At 33.3% G+C, this 21,154-nt stretch overlaps 1 protein-coding gene across 3 annotated transcripts in view; it reads right to left on the bottom strand.

The window, feature by feature from the left end:
* Nucleotides 1-15,131: 15,131 nt before the first annotated feature.
* Nucleotides 15,132-21,154, bottom strand: part of UBE2V2 (ubiquitin conjugating enzyme E2 V2) — a 54,465-nt gene continuing 48,442 nt past the window's right edge. For all 3 annotated transcript variants that reach the window (XM_074278039.1, XM_074278048.1, XM_074278028.1), the window contains one exon: nucleotides 15,132-16,035. In XM_074278039.1, the coding sequence (XP_074134140.1) occupies nucleotides 15,889-16,035 (147 nt within the window). In that variant the 3' untranslated portion in view covers nucleotides 15,132-15,888. The remainder of the gene's footprint in view (nucleotides 16,036-21,154) is intronic.

The raw sequence follows: 21,154 nt of genomic DNA, 5'->3' as shown, positions 1-21,154 counted from the left end.
AGTGCAAAGGTCACTTTAGCAGGACCATGGAGTATCTGAGAATAAAGCCTAAGAAATTGGAAAAGTAGGAAGAGGTTAAGTTATCAAGAATTGTTAAATGACAAAAAGGTTATATTTGATTCTAGAAGCAATAGAAAGCAGACAGAATTTACTTGAATAGGGGGAAGATGAATCTGGATTTTATGAAAAAAAAAAAAAAAAAAAAAAAACTTTGGCATTCAAGTAGATGTATTGATGCATGGAGAGATGGAAGGGTCAGCAAATAGAAAGCAACTGCAAAATTCAGTGTGAGAGGTGATGAGAACCTGCACTAGGATGACAGCTCTGCGAGTAGACAAGAGGAAAAAAACTGGATAGAGATGTGGTGAAGGTAGAAATGACAAGTTTTGACATTGACTTGTTTAGAATGAGTGAAATTAATTCGAGAAAGGTAAATTCTCCTGGAGGACCAGTAGGAAACTGTCACCAGCAACTGGATACATTTGGATAATATGAACCTAAAAGATCAGAGTATGCTGAATGTGATAAGAGAATTTGGAAGTGGCAGCATGTCACAAGGTATATTCTGACTCTTCCTCCTAACCAATGAGAAGAGGGTCATGAAAGTAATCAGTACTAAAAAGAATGAAAAGGCTATCAAGAGAAAGCAATGTCTCTCATTGTGAAGTAGAAAATAATAGTGAGAAGAGACTTAAGATTAAAGTAAATTTATTATGGAGCAGGCATTCCCAAGGAGGAAAAGGAGATCTGGAGTGGGACATTGGAGTGGGGTTATGGATAGAGTACCCAGTTGAAGACAAGGACAGGGTCTAGACATAGGCAGTTAAGAGTTCAGAATCCCTGGGATGGGGAGAGTACAAAGGAGTGGGAGTGAACCAACATTTGAACAATGAATCCAAGCATAGTATTGAGTTGTGATTACTTTTTTATAGTCCTCTCTCAAAGTTCAATTCCACATTAAGTCCTGTGTCTCGAGACCTAACTCAGAGCATGAAGGAGGAGGAGATACAGAAAGTAGGTCAGGGGGCAGTAGTATCTTGCCTGCTCTGGGGGATAGGAAAGAGAAGTCTTCTCCCCAAACTAGGCTTTGGAGGTCACAGAAGTAAAAAGTGGGTGGTAGGATCCCGGTGGGAATAAAAAGAAAGTAGACATGGGTCCAGAGCTAGAGAAGGCCCCAGAGCAGTCAACAGAAGACAGTGGCAGGATCTAGGTTCCCTGTTCCTAAAGGATCAAATACAAATTCTTTTTGGCATTTGAAACTTGCCAAATTTAGTTCCATCCTATCTCAAACTAACAAGCCAAATTGGTCTTTCTTCATATCTTCTACATGACATTGCAATTTATATCATTGACATATCAACTTTATGACCTATGCAATGGCTGTCTACCATGGCTAGAATGCTTCCCTCTTTATCTCCCTTAAAACTGCATATTAACTTAGACTTAGTTACACTGTATTTTTGTAGATAGATCATTTTAGTCCAGTATAACAGTTTATGACCGCATTTATCTAGTGAGTCTGAGGCTGGATGTGATCTCATAAAAAATTTCTGATTCTATGCCCACTGTGCCATTTCACTGTCCAAGTGCTATTATCCTTCCTGTTCCAATAACTTAACGCTTCTCCTGCTCTGAAAATTGTATTTGGGCCTTCCTTAATAAAATGTAAACTCTTTGAAAGCATAGTTTAATTTTTGTCTTGGTGTACCTGGACTATAGTACCTGTAAACATATCAAATGCTTTAGTAAAAGTTTGATGGATTGCTGATAATTCCTTCAGCATGCTGTAGAATAAATACTGCTCAAATACAGATCAGATTAAGTGGCCTCTGAGATTCCCTTACAGTAGATTTTTGTATGGCTTTTTAGCCAAAATCTGAACTGAATATTTTTTAAGTATAATATGTGTATATACTTGGCAACTTTATGACCCCTACTCATTCTTTGAATCATTATATTTCAACATTAATCACATTATAAATTCAAATTATTCACATAACTGATATATAATAGTCTATGTAAGTTTGCAAAATATATCTTATTGGATTTTCTCAATAGCCCCATGAGGCAGGTACTAAAAGTATTATCATCTCTACTTTACACATAAAGAGACTCACAAAGTTTAAGTGATTTACAGACATAAGCAGTAATTGGCAAAGGCAGGGATCAAACTGAGTACTTTTTGATTATCTCTAGTTTTCCACTCTTCTATTCTGCTTTTTATATATCAATAGTTTGGCTGACAAACCCAATGTGTTTAAGAAGCTTCCAGATGCTTCCCACTGACCTTAAAGTCAATCATTTTTCTCTCTTAAAGTAGGAGTCTTACCCATTTCCTGGAGGAGTGCCTAATATGTAATTATCTTACCATACTTTTATAAAATATAATATACATAATATAATATACATTCTAAGCCTACTACTAGAGGATACCTAGTGCTAAAAAGAACTGAAATTTGCTATAAATGACATACCTATACTGTTCCTTTTTGTCCTAGATCTAGAGATTTTTGCCCAGAGGGCAAAGGCATAACTGCCAATATAACATGTGCTACAGTCTTCCATGGCTTGAAGACTTAGAAACTGAGTATGTAAATAAGAAAAGGCAAAGATGAGGAATGAGAATGATTTTGGATCAGTACTCAGGTTATCCAATATGAGACCAAGGACCATAAGCAAACCATCTACCTACAGACCTGGACTACGGAGAAGAGTAACAAAAAAGGGGATAAGATGGGAATATCAAGAAGAGACTGCACAGAATCAAACAAAGATGTTTACCTTTAGATCAAGGGAAATTATCTTAGTATAAGAAAAAGTTTCCCACAGTTTGTGTGGGAATTGAATACCCATATAGAATTGTTTTTTTATAATTCATTTTTTACTTTCCAGTTCTCTCCTTCCCTCCAGCCCCCTCCCCTAGCCATTATGAAGACAAGCAATAATGACATCAATTATACATATGAAGTCATGCAAAACATTTTCATATTAACTATGTTTGCAAAAAAAATTAAAAATGTTTTAAATCTGCACTCAGAGTTCATCAGTTTTCTCTGTGGAAATGAAGAGCATTTTCATCGTCATATTTCTTCATCCTCAGATTTGTAAGTCAAATTTGAGAGGCTGCACAAAAACTTGCTTAAAAATATGTTAGCATTTTTTTATATGACCAACAAAGCTAGAAGGAGAAGTTCCATTTAAAATAATTGTAAACAAGATAAAATACTTAGGAATCTACCTGTCAAGAGAAATCAGAAACTGTATGAAAACAATTACAAAACACTTTTTACACAAGGTCAGATCTAAACAACTGAAAAATATCAATTGCTTATGGGTAGGGTAGGCCAAGTCAATATAATAAAACTGACAATTCTGCAAAAAACTAATTTACTTATTAGGTGTATACCAATCAAACTACCAAAAAAGTCAGATACAGGTAGGGAAAAATCCTAAAAAATTTATGTGGAAAAGCAAAAGGTCAAGAATATCAAGGGAATCAATGGGGGAAAAAAAATGTGAAGAAAGGCATTCTAGCCATACTAGATCTCAAACTGTTATAAAATGATAATTATCAAAACTATCTGGTACTGGTCAAAGAAATAGAATGGTAGATCAATGAACTAGATTAGGTACAAATTACATTATAATAAATGGCAATAGTAATCTGATACATAATAAACCCAAAGATCCCATTTTTTATAACAAAAATTCACTATTTCACAAAAACTGTTAAGAAAATTGGAAATCAGTATGGCAGAAATTAAATATAGACTAACATTTCACATATATACACATATACATTGGTATACCAAGATAAGGTCAAAATGGGTACATGATTTAGCCAAAATGGGTGATATAATTAACAAATTAGGAGAACATAAAATAGTTTGTCAGACCTATGGAGAAGGAAAGAATTTATGAACAAACAAGAGGTAGAGAACACTATAATGTAAAATAGATAACTTTGATTATATAAAATTTAAAAGTTTTTATGCAAATAAAACCAATGCAATCAAAATTTTTAGGAAAGCAGAAAACAAGTGGAGGAAAAGGGGGAGGGAGAATTTTCAATAAGTATCTTTGATAAAGGCTTCATTTCTCAAATGTATAGAGAATCTAATTTATAAAAATACAAGTCATTCTTCAATTGATAAATGGTCAAAGAATATGAACAGGCAGTTTTCAGATATCAAAGCTATCATCTTTTGAAAAAAATGCTCTAAATAACTGATTATAAATGCACATTAAAACAACTTCAAGGTACCACCTTAGACCTCTCAGAAAGGCTAATATGAAAAGGAAAATGACAAAGATTGGAATAGAAGGGGGGGGGGGACTGGAACACTAATATGTTGTTGCTAGAATCATAAATTGATACAAACATCTTGGACAGCAATTTGGAACTATGCCCAAAGAGCTAGAGAACCATGCATAGCTTTTGACCTAACAATACGAGTGCAGTTCTATATCCTAAAAACATCAAAACCACGGAGAAAAGACTTATTTGTCCAAAAATATTGTATTCTAAGTTGACTAATAATTGGAAATATGAAGAGATACCTATCATTTGGGGAATGACTAAACAAGCTGTAATAGAGTTGTAATGGGTTATTGTGATATAAAAAAATGACAAAAGGATAATTTCAGAAAAACAAGGAAAGATTTATATGAACTTATAGAGAAATAAACACAATCAAAAGAATATTATGCACAGTAACAGCAATATTGCTTGAAGAATTATGACAGCTATTCTCAGCCACATGATCCAAGAAAAATCCAATGGACTAATGATGAAGCATACTATATCTGCCTCCAGAGGGGGAAAAAAAATGATTGTTTGGATACAGACTGAAACATCCTATTTTTAACTTTCATTCTTTTTTCTTTTGTGTCTTTTTGTACAAAATGACTAATATGGAAATGTTTTACTTAATTGCACATGTATAACATATATCTGACTACATACTGTCTTGGAGGGGGGAGGGAGAGAGTTTGGAACCCAAACTTTAAAAAATAAAAACAATATTTAAAAAATTTCAGCGAGGGAAATAATTTTAAAATTTAAAAAAACTTTTGAAAATTTTAAAAATGTATATATCAGTACTTTTTCCAGTCACGAATAGCTCCCATTTATCTTTGCTGCTAAATGAAAGGCAAGTCAAGTTTGCTATCAACAGGTCATCTTTACTAGGAGAAAGAAATATTAAACTAATCAAGGTAACATTTAGAGAAGGGGCTCAGCACAATTGTTTCCATTTCCCACTAGCTACATTGCTTTTAGACTTCTTGATTAACTCCCATATGCCCCCCAGAGGAAGCTTCTCTCCCCTTCCACCTATTCTGCTTTCTTTTTGTGTATTATCCTCCTTCACTTGATTATAAACTCCTTGAAGGCAGAATATTTTTCTTAGTATTCATAACCTGAATACTTAGCCAAGGTGCCAAATATGTAGTAGGCGCTTAATAAATGTTGACTACTAATATTGGCTATTATGAAATATATGTGAAATATATACGAAATACTAAGGAAATATCACCAAAAAAATTATCACCAGCTAATGAAAGCTTATAAAATATTTCTTTAAATGGGAAATTTTAAGTATAAATTAAAACATGATGCATAGTATCAGCACTATACCTGTTGACAATGGTTAAGTTCCAAGTCAAAATCTGAGCTAGATCACCTGATCCATCTCATTTTACTTCTGACTTTAGTCATAATACTTTTAAGAATTTAAGTGGAAGGGGCAGCTAGGTGGCATAGTAGATAGAGCACCAGCTCTGAAGTAAGGATGACCTACATGAGTTCAAATCTGATTTCATAAACTTAACACTTCCTAGCTGTGTGACCTGGGGCAAGTCATTTCACCCCAATTGCCTCAAGGAAAAAAAATTATGCAGAATCAAGCATTTATTAAGCACTTACACTGTATTGAACAGTATTAAACCCCAGTCCCAAGTCTTCCTAAAATTCTACTCTTTCCCATGTTTCCGTCATTCCTACTCTCCTCTCTTCCAAGTAGTAAATTCTAGTGCTTTCCTATTTCTTCCAGGATCAAATGTATAATCCTCTTAGATGTTTACAGCCTTTCATAACCTTTCCAATCTTCTTGTACCTTACTTCCCACCAGGTTGTCATTCATTGACACTGGCCCCATTACCAATGCAGACCCGAGACTGCTCCCAAATCCCAACATTTTCACTGGTTATCTCCCAGACCTGGAATTCTCTCCTCTTCTTTACTTCTGAGTAAACTCTTCCTAACTTTTTATCTTCCTTTCTGTCTTCAAGTCTCAGCTAAAACCAACTATAAAAAGCCCTTTTTGATTCCTTAGTGCTATTGCCTTCCATTGTCTCCCATTTATCTTCTATATTATTGGTACATAGTTGCTTGCATGCTCTCTTCCCTATAACATTCAGGTCTTTGAAAGCAGAACTGCTTTTTTTTCTTTTTGGGGAGAGGATCAGAGACTGGTGTTTGGCAGCTTTTGAGTTTCTCTCTCCAGCGGTTAGCACTGTATCTGACACATAGAAGGTGCTTAAATATTTGGTGACTGGCACATGAAATCCCTCTCACTTTTAATCATATGTAAAATTGGACCATAAGACTTATAAATGGGTTAGGAGTAAAAGTTCTGGTCATGATTCTACATATCTCTCTGCTAGCTCTTCTCAAAGTTAACCTAGTCATGACTAGGATGGCAGTCCTAATGATTTCAAGTGTCTTGTTGACATTAAACGTAAAGCTATGATTAAACAGCTGCAGACTCATGATGAAACGTGCTATCACCACATGCCAGAGAGAGAAGTGACTGGGGAGTTGGGGGAGAGAAGAATAAGCTAATGCAGGAATCTGTTTTTGCATGACTTTACATAGTGCAATGAGCTTCATTTTTCTTGTCTTTTCAATAAAGTTCTTTTTTAAGAAGATTAAACACCTAGAGACAGGAACTGTGCCTTCTATGTCCTTTCATAGCCTCTCCTCAGTGCCACTTCAGAGAGCATATTAAGGACAAAACAATTGATGCTATCCTGCTCAGAACTATTATACTGCTGCATTATATCTGTGAAATTAGATCATAAGGTTTTATGCTCATAATCAGTAATCATAATTTTAAAAAGTGTCAGTTGGAACAAATATCCTTCCAAGAATTTTTGGATATTTTTAAAAAAACAATAATAGCATTTATACAGTGTTTTAAAGAATGTGAAATATTATACATACTATTTATTTTTATCATCACAGCAACTCTGGGAAGAGGATATTATCCTCTTCATTATACAGATAATAAAATTAAGGCAAACAAGAAGTCAAATGACTTGCCCAAGACCATATAACTAGTAAAATGATTCTGAAGTGGAGTCTAAATTCAAATCTTCCTGACTCCATGAATAAATTAGTTCAACCATTATAGAAGACAATCTGGAATTAAACTACTTTTTAAAACATAAAAAAAAATATTAATACCCTCAAACCCAAAGGTCCTATTGCTAAGCATGTATCCCAGAGGACAAAGTTAGAAAGAACAGTTAACAGAAAGAACACATCAACATATTATAGGAGCCCTTTTGGTAAGAAAGAATTTTAAACAAAGTAGTAAATCACCCATAAAGTGATGAAATGCTAAGTAATTTGTCTTACATGAATGGAATGGATTATTACTGGGATCATAATTAATTATGATTACAGGTTAAAATTTTTATGAACTGATGCAGATGAAGTAAGCAAAACCAGGAAAATGACATAAATTACTACAATAATTAAAACTAAACATTGGGGGACAGCTAGATGGTGCAATGGATAGAACATTAGCACTGAAATCAGGAGGACCTGAATTTAAATCCAGCCTCAGACACTGAGTCACTGTGTGACCCTGGATAAGTCACTTAACCTCAATCATCCCACCAATTAATAAATAATAAATGATAAATAAAACTAAACATTGTTTATTCCTATAACTATCTTGGCAACAAAGACAGGAGAAAGTATCTCCCTTCTTTGTAGACATAAAAGACTTCAGGAAAAACACAGCTTATAATGTGGAAGTAGAAGAGAAAAATATATTAGGAAATAGAAGGGATGAAAAACAAACAAAAAATTAAATTAAAAAATTTTAAATCATGATACAGAATCACATTAAAATGTCAAGTATTTGAAGGGTTAAGAATTGGTTTAATTTCCTCAATTTACTACAGAAAATGAATCCTAAGAAAACTACATTGCTCTTCCCAAATTCATACTAGCTAGTGCCAGAAACAGGATTAGAATCCAAGATTTCTGATTTTACATGGTAGATTTTTAGCAAGCTTAATAAACTGTTAATGTTAAAGTAATGCTCATATTTTAGCTCTAATCAAAAATCTTAATTTGACTCCTATTACAATTAAGATTATTTGGGACTAAACTGTGCAATGTATAATGGTTTAGATAGTACAGCAGTTGACAGAAATTAACAGTATAATCCCTCAATTCTAAATTGGAAAAAGCATGAACAAAAAGGAAGATCAAAAAGGTATGTAGAGATTATACTATTTCATGGTGGAAGAACTAGCCACATTAATAAAATCATAGATCAAAGTACCAAACATTAAACAGAAGTGGTTTAATCTTTTCCTAAATAAGATGAGTTTTCTAGATTAAATTTGCACTAAAAAATCCATATTATATACTAGGGATCTTGCTACATCATGCTTCCTATATATTCAATAACTCATTAATACATTAAAACACATTATAAAGCAAAACAAATATGGTATGCTGAGTCAGGAATCAAGAGAACTGGATTCAAATTCTATCAAATAGTCAGAACTTGTTTCACACATTTACATCTCTAAAGTTGAGGCAGCTAGATGAATCAGTGTAAAGATTACTGGGCCTGATGACAGGAAGTCCTGAGTTCAAAAGCAACCTCAGACATTCACAAGATATGTAATCATGGACAAGTCAATGGAGAAGAAAATGGCAAAATATTCCAGGATCTTTGCCAAGAAAAACGTCAGCCAAAGAATTGGATGTGACTGAAAAACTATCAACAGATAGCTTTGCAAGTTCTTTTAAAAGTATGATAAAAATGTGTTAATAAAACACTTTAAAGGCTTACAAAGACATTTCTTTGCAGTATTCCTGAGACCACAACTGCAATTAGTAAAATGTAAATCTTAGTCTCCAGGCATCAAGCTACTGCAATTAGTAAAATGTACATCTTAGTCTCCAGGCATCAAGCTACAGCCCTCACTACTTACTGTTTTATTAGCCCATTTATATATATATGTGTGTGTGTGTGTGTGTGTTCAGGTTTGCCTTATATATGTGTGTATGTGTATGTGTGTGAGAGTGTGTGTGTGTGTGTGTGTGTGTGTGTGTGTGTGTGTGTGTGTGTGTTCAGGTTTGCCTTAGCATTGGGGGAAAAAAAAAACCACCACCTCCATTTTACTGTACCTTCAGACTCTCATCTCTCTTTTCCTAAAATCAAACTCCTTGAAACAGCAGATATGAACACAACCATAGAGATAATCTAGTCTAACTTCAATTTATTGAGGAAATTGAGGCTCTCCTAAGGTCTAATATTTTGATAATTGGGACTAAAATTTCCTTTAATCACACAATACTCCTCCCCCTGACAGCACAGAAATTTACTGATTTGGGACCCATGGGGCTGGGAGACAAAAACCTGAAGTCTTCAGGCTAATTACACATTAATGAGAACTGTTTTATAAAACAAAATTCTGTTACACCTGCAAATTAAAATTAAATTAGCTACCTTAGAAAGGCTCTTAGAGCAAAAGTTCTTAACCTAGAGCTGATGGATCTCCCTACCCCCAAAGGGATTCATAAATTTCAGGGGATGTATTAACTTTGGGGGGGGGGGGAAATCCATCTTTATTTTCACTAACATCTAACTGAACTTTATTATTTCTTATTGACAAACTTATTCTGAAAAGGGGTTCACAGGTTTCAACATATTGACAGCGATCCATAATAGTTAATATGTATATAAATGCCATAAGGCTTGCAAAGTAATTTAGAAATATTGTATCACTTTAATCTTCACAATAACACTTTCCATGACATAATAGTTAACATGTATAAAAATGCCATAAGGTTTGCAAAGTATGTTAGAAATATGGTATTTTAATCTTCAAAATAATCCTAGGAAGTAGGTGCTATTATTTTCCCCAGTTTATAGATATGGAAAGTGAGACAAAGTTTAAATGACTTGTCCATTGTCACATAGATAGGGTCTGAGGTCAGATTTTAATGACTCTAGGCCCAGCACTCTATCCACTTACCTGCTCCCAACAAAAAAGGATTAAGAACCATTGGCCTAATGAAAACATCTTTGGATATTTGGAACGGACTTTAATTTATAGGGGTCTTTTTTAAATTTAAAAAGTACTTAAAAATTCAATTACCAATCTTCTTAACCATATATTCTGAAAGAATATACTTAAGCATCTTTATAGACTTAAGTATCACTTGAGGAGACAATCAAGAGCTAAATAAATTTTTAGAAATCATCTCATCCAAACTTCTCATTTAACAGATGAAATTAAAATCCATAAAGGTGAAAACTTGCTCAAGGTCACAAAGGTAACCAAATATTTGACTCTGTCCTCAAACTCTAATAGAAATTCCACTAGTGTGTGTATGTGTATGTGTGTGTGTGTGTGTGTGTGTGTGTGTGTGTACACACAAAAGCGCATATATATATACTTGCCTACCATCTTCCCACAAAATTTTACTTCACTTACATAATTCAAATACCTCCATTATGAAAGCTTTCAGTTCCCCACGTACCTGTGACAACAAACTATTTATCCTTCCCTCCAAATCCATTTCTTATTTAGGATCATACATCGAAGAAGTGTTAGGTGTCTGAGGCTAAATTTTAACTCAGGTTCTCCTGATTAGTCAGTGCTGTATTCATGGTACCATCTAGCTGCCCATCTCCCCATCTCCCTCTCTCCCCTCCAAATCCCCCAAAATGCCTTAGGTATCTTTATTTAGTCTTGTACAGGAGTTCAATAAGTTTAGTCATATCTTCAAATTACTTTTAGAAAAATGTTACCAACTTCATACTACAAAATTCTTTATTCAAAAATATCAATTGAGAGTATGTAAATATGCATATATTAGGTCTTTCCTACGAGATTGCTTCTGCCCTAGCCACTCAGCTCCTCTCTTTTGGACAAGTATCTCTCTCATCAGAAGTGAGAACACAAGATTCTTGAGCAGGACTATACCCCTCCCAATATAAAAATACTGACTCTCTTTAGTTTTCTTGATGAATGTTCCAGTCATTGAACTGGGAAGTGTGAACATGTACCAACTCCTCTCACCAAGGCCTGGAAACCATTAGGCTGGAGTCTTTTGGAGGCATCCCTGATTAAATTCCTTCCCCTTCCTATTTTGAACAGGTCAGTTGCTTCCTTGTTAGCCATGTTACCCCTCAACGCTCCATTCAATAGCACTACCAGATAGCCTTCCCTTAAACTAGCCAAAAACAAAAACAAAAACAAAAAAACAAACAAAAAAAAACTAATGATTTTGGCAAAATCACTTTTGTTTAACTCTTCTGCAAAGCAACAGACCACAATATCCCACACACAAAAAAAAAATTAAAGGTCACTTCAATGATTAACTTATATTTGTTACTTGTATTCTAATAAATGCGCGCTCCTCCAAGATGTCTTACTTTTATCTCTCAAACCCCAAAGCACAATGCCATGTATATATTAGGCATTCAAATAATTAATTGAATAACCTTGAAAGTAACCACCAGTTACTCAGCAAAAACAAGAGTAAATATTAATTTAATTAGAACCCAAACCAGGTTCTTTCAGGACTCATAACTGACAGTTTACAACAAAAAGGACACTTATACAATACTTACATACTTGTTCAAATATTCACTCTAGAAGGGTAAACCCTCAGGGTCTTTTTTTAACATTTGTAAACAGACTTATTACTGAGATTCATCAAAAACTTGCACAAACCAGAAATTAACCTGGTTTGAGTTTTATTGACTAGACCTAGCACATGATGGGTATATATGCTAATTAAACATTTTAGATAGCATACATCCCAATTAGTACTTAACAGCAGTAGAGTTTTCATATCTATTTTTTTAAAAGTACAAATTCAACAGCATTGTTTCTCAAAAGTTTTACCATTTTTTTCCCATTAATTTTATATACTGATTTCTTTCTTTCTAATTATCAGACTTCCTCTAGAATGGTTCATGGGAACCATTCTGTTGTCATTTTCCATGATTCTAATTACTTTTTAAAAAAGAAAAAAAGAAAGAAAGAAAAGAAAAAAACCACTAGCATTTTCTAAGTAGCACTATCATACAGATATTCCCATTTCATATATTTGGTAACTTCTGATAAAACTTATTCATTCTCATTTGAAAGACCATTATAAAAAAATATAAATTATTTAACCAAATTTTCCCATGTAACCAACCCCTCCTCTTAATATACTTTGTACATTCCTTTTCCATGTATAGCTTTACACATACACTGTATATATACATACACTTTTAAAACCCTGAAAGTTGAATGTTCAAACAAAAAAAAGGAAAACGTCTATCAAGCTAGAATTTGGAAAAAATTTAAGTAATGGTTATTTGTCAACTATAGAATGAGATTAGGGAAAGGAGACATAAGTAAAAAATAAAAATAAAAATGTCAAGTATTAGAATTCCATTCTAATGGAATGTACTAATGTTATAAGATATGCATAAAATACACTAGAATGTACATGTTTAGCAAAAAATAATCTGACATTTTGATATCTAAGAAAATAAGCCAAAACTCATAAATTAAATTTACTCTAGAAGCACACAATTAAGGTACATGTTCTGTTTCATTCCTATCTTTAGCCTTTTACATCTTTCTACAAAATAAATCATTTATTAGTCTTATCCTAAGCTTACAAAATTATATGTCTAAAATTTGAGTCTATAAAAAATGATTTGGGAAATAAAATTTCAGTTTTCCTAAATGTTTACAAAGCCTTAGACTAAATTGGTATTATCATTATTGCTTGTATAGTTTAAAAATATAAACATATTTGGAACATTTATTTTCCTACTAAACCAAATTCTATGACATCAAGTCTTTACATTTTGGATTAACACAATCAGAATTGTCAACATATTGTCATACATGTGAAAATCTTTTACAACTAGTGTTTTCTAGCTGTTCCTTCTTAATTATACAGATAATATTAGTGTATTTAAGTAAAATTAAATATTCATTGGTCAATAAAATGCATAAGAAATAAGAACATTCACTTTATCAGTTTAAGTACCTTATGCCATGTTTTTCTTATGAAATTACTTGCTAGAATATACATGGGCCAAGCTAAGCTACTCTTTAAGCACATAAACTATTCTATTTTTTTAATGTCATGATGAGGCCCTGTGCCATACATATAGATGTTTGTAAGGTTGTAAATGGTTGTTCCAAAACATTGGAAAATCATATTATGTCCATGAATATAAATCTCATTAGTTCAGATCCAGTGGGCCACAGGGGGAGAGTTTAACATATGACCAATTCAGAAAGGAGAACACTGACCTAATAGGACAAGAAGAAGTTGTTTTACAATCCTTTATTAGTATATGATTACCCTTTAAGGGTTTCACTTACTAACTTTTTAAACAATCATCTAAGGCAATTTTACAGTTCACTTAAAATTTTTAAGACTATACACTCCTAGAACCTTAGCCTCTTTTCAAGAGAGACAAAGGGAAAATTGCATAAAAACTGCCCTGTTTAGATGTTATTCTATTGTAGGAGTGGCTCTACATTATCCCCCTTCTATAACCAACCAGCATGGCTTTGACTGCTACATACAGCTCAATTGTAGCATGCAAAAATGGATTCTGCTTCCTAAATTTGTTAATTGGCATGCAAGTTTCTGCAGAAATCCATAGTCCCCCAAAATTAATGACAAATATACGTTGCAGATTTAACTTAGACAACATATAACTGGAAAACCAACACTTGAACACAATTGTGGGCCTGAGAGGAAGGAACACAAGAAAACATAGTTCTAGTTTCCCAACCTCACAAGTATATAAAGACTTTAACAGCATACAGATGATTTAAAATAATACAAAGTTCCCAGAGTAAATAATTTATATTCCCACTACTATACTTTACTAGTTTCCATGTAGGGCAAGACAGTTTCTCACAGTGAAAAAGCACTTATCATACATAGGCACACTGACTGAGACTGTCCAAGTTCCATGAACACCTTAACAAAATGTTATGGCAAACCACATCAATTTCCTTTCTTCTCCAACTATTTGAAAATTAACATTTTAGAAGTAGAATATATTTTAAAATCAGTAATAATTATTTCAAAACATTTTTAACACCACATAAGTAGTGGTGCCTATGTGTGTGTAACATTATAATTATAATTTATTTCTTGTGAATCATTTTATAATTAAAGGGTTAGAAGTATATTAAAATAGATCAATTTAACCAAAGTATCTTTTACACTGATGAACTACATAATCTGATAAAGAACAGTAACATAGTGCTATAAACTCTGTTAACTTCAATCATTTCAACAAACTAAACAGAAAAACACCAAGGCTGCTAATATGAAAACCATTATTAAATAGGATGAAAATATGATCTGGAAATGTTTTGGATGTGGTATGGTTGAAATTCATTCTCATACCATAAGCAGTCAGGGCTGACAGTATAGTCAAAAGAAGAGACATGCTTATATACTTCCATGTAACTGAGTATTTTAGTGGGAACAACCTGTTTTACAGAAAAATGTTAGAGGAAACAAAAAAAAAGATGTTTAAAAAAAATTAAAGTAGCGTGTGAAAACAACAGTATAAGAGACAGGTGTTGAAAATTCTGGTGTGATTAAAAATTGTGAGGTTTTAAAAACACAATACAAGGGATTTCTATTCTCTCAGGATAAAATCAATTATATAATTGCTCCTGTGCAATTATAACCAAAGGCCTAATTAACTAGCATACAAAAATAGGGGAACAAATAGAGAGATCAACAGGATACAATAATTCTGATTTTAGCTACTTCGGCAAATTATTGTACATATAATACAGCAATATCATAGAAATGGCACAGTCTCTGAGGATACTTTCCACATTTTATTTACATTTTAAGACTAACTTTTATCTCAGAATCACATATCCATACACCTATTTCCTTTGTTTTTTCACTTAAAACTTAAATTCATGGTTTATCATAACAAAGACTGTAAACAAGTATTTACCATGTCTGTTACATGTAACACACAGGAGCTGCTTTAAAACAGAAATCCATCTCCCTCCCTTAATCCCTCCCCCCGTTTTATAAATACAGGTATCAAAACAATCCTGAACATACTCTTTGTTACTACTAGTAGTCGGTACCCACACCTCTTCAAAAATTAAACAAAATTAGCAACAGTATTTATTGTACCTGCTACTTTAAACAATTTAAATTGCAGCTCTTTCACTAAGCAAGATGGATCAAGCATGCCATTTATAATTTTCCTTCTTGAGAAATTAGATTTCTGAAACATACATTACTCCACAGCAATCTGACACTTCTTGCCATGCTTTCATCTTGTAAAACCTGAATTCCATTTGGAGTACTCCAGGTTTATGCTTAAATGATAGTGCCTTGATAAGAGAAAAAAAAAAAAAAATTGTGCTGCATTTTTCTTCCCATTGTGCCTGAAAACATAATGGGTGTACATATATTAAATATATTCTTACAAATGTCCAGGTCATGTATACCAGCTGGAATTCTTTTAATGTGTGGGTTTTGCATTGTGAGATTTAATCAAGACATTAACATGAGTAGAAGGTTGTTGGTTTAGATAAGTTTGAGATTTGTTAAAATTAATTGCTGTATGTTTGTCCTTCTGGAGGTTGTGGAAGCTTCATGTTTTCTTTGGACATCATTAGACGCCTTAGCTCTTGAAGTACAACTTTAATGCTATAAGAATTTTGCCATTTTGTTAACACTGGTATGCTCCGTGCATCCACCTAAAAGAAAAAAAGAAAGACCACAAATAAATGATATACATAAAATACTATAGCTATAGGGATGAATAAAGTAGAGGACAACGTGCCAAACTAAAATCAATTCTTTTTTTTATTATTTATTTATTTATTTTGAAAAGGGCTTTAAAATGAAATGTTGTAAATGAGATTTAATGAAAGGGTTCAATGAAATTTTTTATGGTTGACAATCTTGCAGAGAAGGAGATATAAGGACTAGTTGAGAAAATAGTTAAGATTCAGTTTTGGAAACATGGAAGACATATGACTGAAGGCCTACAAAGAAGTCAGGACTAGAGATGCAGATTTAGAAAATATGTCATGTCAATTAAAGCTGTGAGTTTGTAAAGGTAGAGAATGTGCAAAGAGAGGAGAGTCAAGTCAAAGAGATCAAATTAAAGCACATACATACAAAATGACTCCCTAAAAATTAGAGAGGGAAGATTTACAAGGAAGATTTACACTGACTAACCAAACTTCAGTAGTATAAACTACTCTTTCTTTTTTTTGTTCTTTCAATTTTGGCACTGAAAGAGAAGAGTAGAAAATGATGAGGCTTAAGATTGCAAGGGAGGTTTTTTAGAATGGGGGGCAATTAATATATATTTAAGCATATAGGAAGGGAATCAATAGAAGGAGATGGACATTAGACAATAACTAGGGAGTGAAATCACAAAGAATAATGTGGAAGGGGGTGATTTTGTATAAAGCTACCTCATCCGACTTAAATCAACTGATGCTGAGTGAAATGAGCAGAACCAGAAGATCACTGTACACTTCAACAACAATACTGTATGAGGATGTATTCTGATGGAAGTGGAAATCTTCAACATAAAGAAAAACCAACTCACTTCCAGTTGATCAATGATGGACAGAGGTAGCTACACCCAGAGAAGAAACACTGGGAAGTGAATGTAAATTGTTAGCACTAATATCTGTCTGCCCAGGTTACATGTACCTTCGGAATCTAAAGTTTATTGTGCAACAAGAAAATGGTATTTACACACATGTATTGTACCTAGACTATATTGTAACACATGTAAAATGTATGGGATTGCCTGTCATGGGGGGAGGGAATAGAGGGAAGGGGGGATAATTTGGAAAAATGAATACAAGGGATAATATTATAAAAAATAAAAAAATAATTAAAAAAAAAAAAAAAAAAGCTACCTCATCCTCTGAAGCCTATGGGAAAAAAGAAGGGAACATGAAAAAAATAAAGACTTTAAAAAGTGGAGTTGTGAGAGTTTGTGATGGGTGACCTTGATTTCCATAAAAGGTTTCCTTTGAATGAAAGTAGAATGGGAAACTGAAGCTTAAGTTTGGAATAGCCACCAAAAGAAATATGACTCAGTAAGGGACTATTCAAAGGAAGACTGTAAAGCAATGAGCCCAATTAAGGTCAGTTAACACAAATCTATAGAAGACCAAAGTTGAGCATTATTTGGATAAATCAGGGAGGGGAGGAAATAAATAAATTTCTCAACCCTGAAGATATCAGATGATACAATGGTCAAGGAATTCAAAGGCAGAAGAGACCACAGTACATCACTGAAATGGACTGATTACTAGTTCAAGGCCTGAAAGAAGGAAAAATGACACCAGGATAGGGGTTGATTTATCAAAGAAAAACAAGGAAGATTCATTGTTTTTCTCCCTTTTGACTACTCCCAAGTCCAAAATAAGCACATACACTGTTATCAATTATAAGTATTTCATTTCATAATAGAAAACAATCAGATAAAATGAATAACTTTGGGCAAGACTCTTTCCTTCACCTTTCTGGATCTAATCCTCCTTATTTATAATATCAAAATGCTGGATTAGAAGAGCACTAATGTCCCTTATATTTCTACTGTACAGTAAACTTTGTTTTAAAGCTTATCTCTTTTCTATATAGAAGATATTCTATTATCATTTCCACTGACCACAATTAATGTAATACATTCTACATTACAAAGACAGTAACTGGAATTATCTAATAGATTCTCTGAAGAATTTCTCTTAATATTTATTAAAAATTAAGGAAATGTTATATAATTGTGTTTATAATTCAATCTTATAAGACTATTATAAAGTCTCTATAACTGGATGGAGTTTATAAAATTAGTGGAAAGAAATCCAAGATATTTCTAAAACAGAAACAAATATTGCCACTGTATAATGGTAGTTAAATAAAAGAGACTGCAAATCTCATGAAACACCAGATTCCACAAGAATTTCATAAATTTTCAATAAAGAGCTTGGTGGGGTGAAATATGGGGAAGATAAATGGAAAATAAATATCATGTCAGAATAAAACCTGCAATTCATCAGTTTACAATACACAATAATCTCCCAAACTTAAGATCTTGCAGCATTTAAACTTAATAATTTGTGTTATACAATGAAACATCACTATAAGTAATATTTTTGCCTAGTTTCATTTTATAAACACAGAAAAATACGATTTTAAAAGCATACTACAAAATCTACTAGTGCAAAATGCATTATCAGAAGCAAATAATTGATGCCTAGGCATACCCATACCCATACCCATACCCATACACACACACACACACACACACACACACACACACACACACACACACACACACACACACACCCCTAAATGCCAAGCATTGTTTCATTTTTCAAATGAAAAAAGTATAAGATAATAAAGTTAAGTTCAAACATTCAGTAAAGTACCTGCTAATAGATGTGTTTTAAGCATGAGGCTTACAAAAATTAAAAGCCAAAGTCCCTTCAGGGTTAAACAGTTTGTATTACAGATGAAGCCAATAATTCAATTCAACTAACATTTCTTATTTGCTTATTTGGAGGTCTCAAAGCACAATATATGGTAAAAAAAAAAAAAAAAAAAAGACAGAACAGTGAAAAAAAATCAAGGATTTGGGGTAATTCCAATAGACTTGTGATGGAGAAAAGCATCTATACCCAGAGAGAGGATTATGGGGACTGTGGATTACAACACATTGTTTTCACCTCTGTTGTTTTTGTTTGCTTGCTTCTTTTTTCCCCCTTTTTAAATATTTATACATATATTTTATATATATATATTAAAATACATATTTTTTCATAGCATGATAAATATGGAAATAGGTTTAGAATTGTGCATATTTAACTTATATTTGATTACTTGCTGTGGGGGGAGAAAAGGAAATAGTGGGAAAAGAAGTAGGGAGAAAAACTTGAAACACAAGGTTTTGCAAAGGTAAATATTGAAAACTATCTTTGCATGTATTTTGAAAAAGAAAAAGCTATTTTTTTTTTAAAAAGAACGTCAATTGATCTACTAGTAAAAAGGAAATAATCCTAACATGACTTATATACAACCTTCCTCATAATAGTCTTATGAATCAAATGAGAATGAATGAAGGATTTTGAAAAATATAAATATTTATGTAAATATAAATTATCATGAAAGAGGGAATTATAAATAGGAGGCAAAAATGTACAATCAAGTTTTAAATAAGAGCTATCCTCAAGCAGTCTTAAGTCTTGCAAATCCTAGCCTGTACTGCATAAAATCACACATCTAGAACTGGAGAAGATCTCAGGGGCCATCAAAACCAAATATATGTCTCTGTCTCTCTCATGTGAGGCAACTGGAGTTAAGTGACTAACCCAAGGTCACACAGCTAGGAAGTGCTAAGTGTCTGAGGCTAGATTTGAACTCAGGTCCTCCTGATTTCAGGGGCTGGTACTCTATCCATTGCACCAACTAGCTGCCCTCAAATCTCTTTTTACAGATGAGGAAATTAAGGCTCAAGGAAGTAGTTTCTCCTTAGACTTCAGGATCACTCCTCAGTTTTGCATGCTTCTTTGAACTTTAATGAAGTAGATATGAAGAAGCTAGGCTTCATTACTTCTTCCTACTACACTCCTCCATCCTCCATGATAATAATGTTTTAAGCGGGTCATTCTTATGCTATAAAAATTTTATGAAGTTATGTCTACTAATAAAATATCTATCGTCATTTAATTTCAATTAAAATAAACTGATTTGGAAAGATAATTGTTGAGAGGTTAACTCCTTCAGAATTAGAAATGATTGATACTCCTGATTTTTGAAAGCTATTTAGTGACCCTAATCATAGACAGAAATGATTTGAGGGGGCAGAGCACCATTACGTTGGGCTATAAATTTCAAGTCCTAATCCTCAATTCTTATCCCAGGCTTCAAAGAAAAGCCCCAATAAAATTTCTGAAAACCTCAAAAAAGAGGCATGGAGTGAATTAATTTGATTTTGAGAACAAATGCACAGTTGCTCTTTCAGTGTAAGATTAAATAAACATGTTAGTAGAAGAAAAAAAAAGGAAAAAAGATGAACTTCACCAAAAAAACTAATTTCTATTGATAAAACAGAAGCCAAGTTTATTAAAAAAAAAAAAAAAAAAAAAAAAAAAACACCCACACAGAAAAAAAGAAACACAAGAAACTAGATTTTTTTTTTTTTTAAATGCGAAGGGGGCAGCTAGGTGGCGCAGTGGATAGAGCACCAGCCTTGAATTCAGGAGGACCTGAGTTCAAATATGGTCTCAGACACTTGTAACACTTCCTAGCTGTGTGACCCTGGGCAAGTCACTTAACCCCAGCATCGGGGAAAAAAAAAAATGCTAACCAAGGGAGAATCCTGGGAAAATGGAGGAATGTGTCAATAAATTTCAAAAGCTCTCCAAATATCTCCCCACCAATAATAAATTTGTGCCTCAGGAAGATCACAGATTGGTGAAAAATCAAGAAGACTTATGGCATAACAGGCTGAAATCAGGGAGATCAGAATGACAGGCTGGGGATTAACCAGTGTGAACTGCAAACACCTCCAGGTTAGTTCCACAGAAACACCAAGTAGGAACCCCTGGGGCTAGCTGGGTTTGTCTGGAGACTAAGCAGGAACCATAGGAACTTTAATCTCCTGAACAGCAAGCAAAGTCAGGGTCTGAGTCAGGAAAGACTGAGAGAATCCCATTTAAAAAAAAAAAAAAAAAAAAAAATTTAACTGGCAAAGAATAAACCCAATCACAGAAACTTACTATGGGAATAGGGAAGACCAGGGTTGATCTTCAGAGGAAGACACAGAAGAAAATAAAATTCTACTCC

This window comes from Sminthopsis crassicaudata, chromosome 1 (genome assembly GCF_048593235.1).
Source record: "Sminthopsis crassicaudata isolate SCR6 chromosome 1, ASM4859323v1, whole genome shotgun sequence".
NCBI lineage: Eukaryota > Metazoa > Chordata > Mammalia > Dasyuromorphia > Dasyuridae > Sminthopsis > Sminthopsis crassicaudata.
The sequence above is the reverse complement of the archived record's forward strand: the minus strand, read 5'-3'. Positions and strand labels throughout refer to the sequence as shown.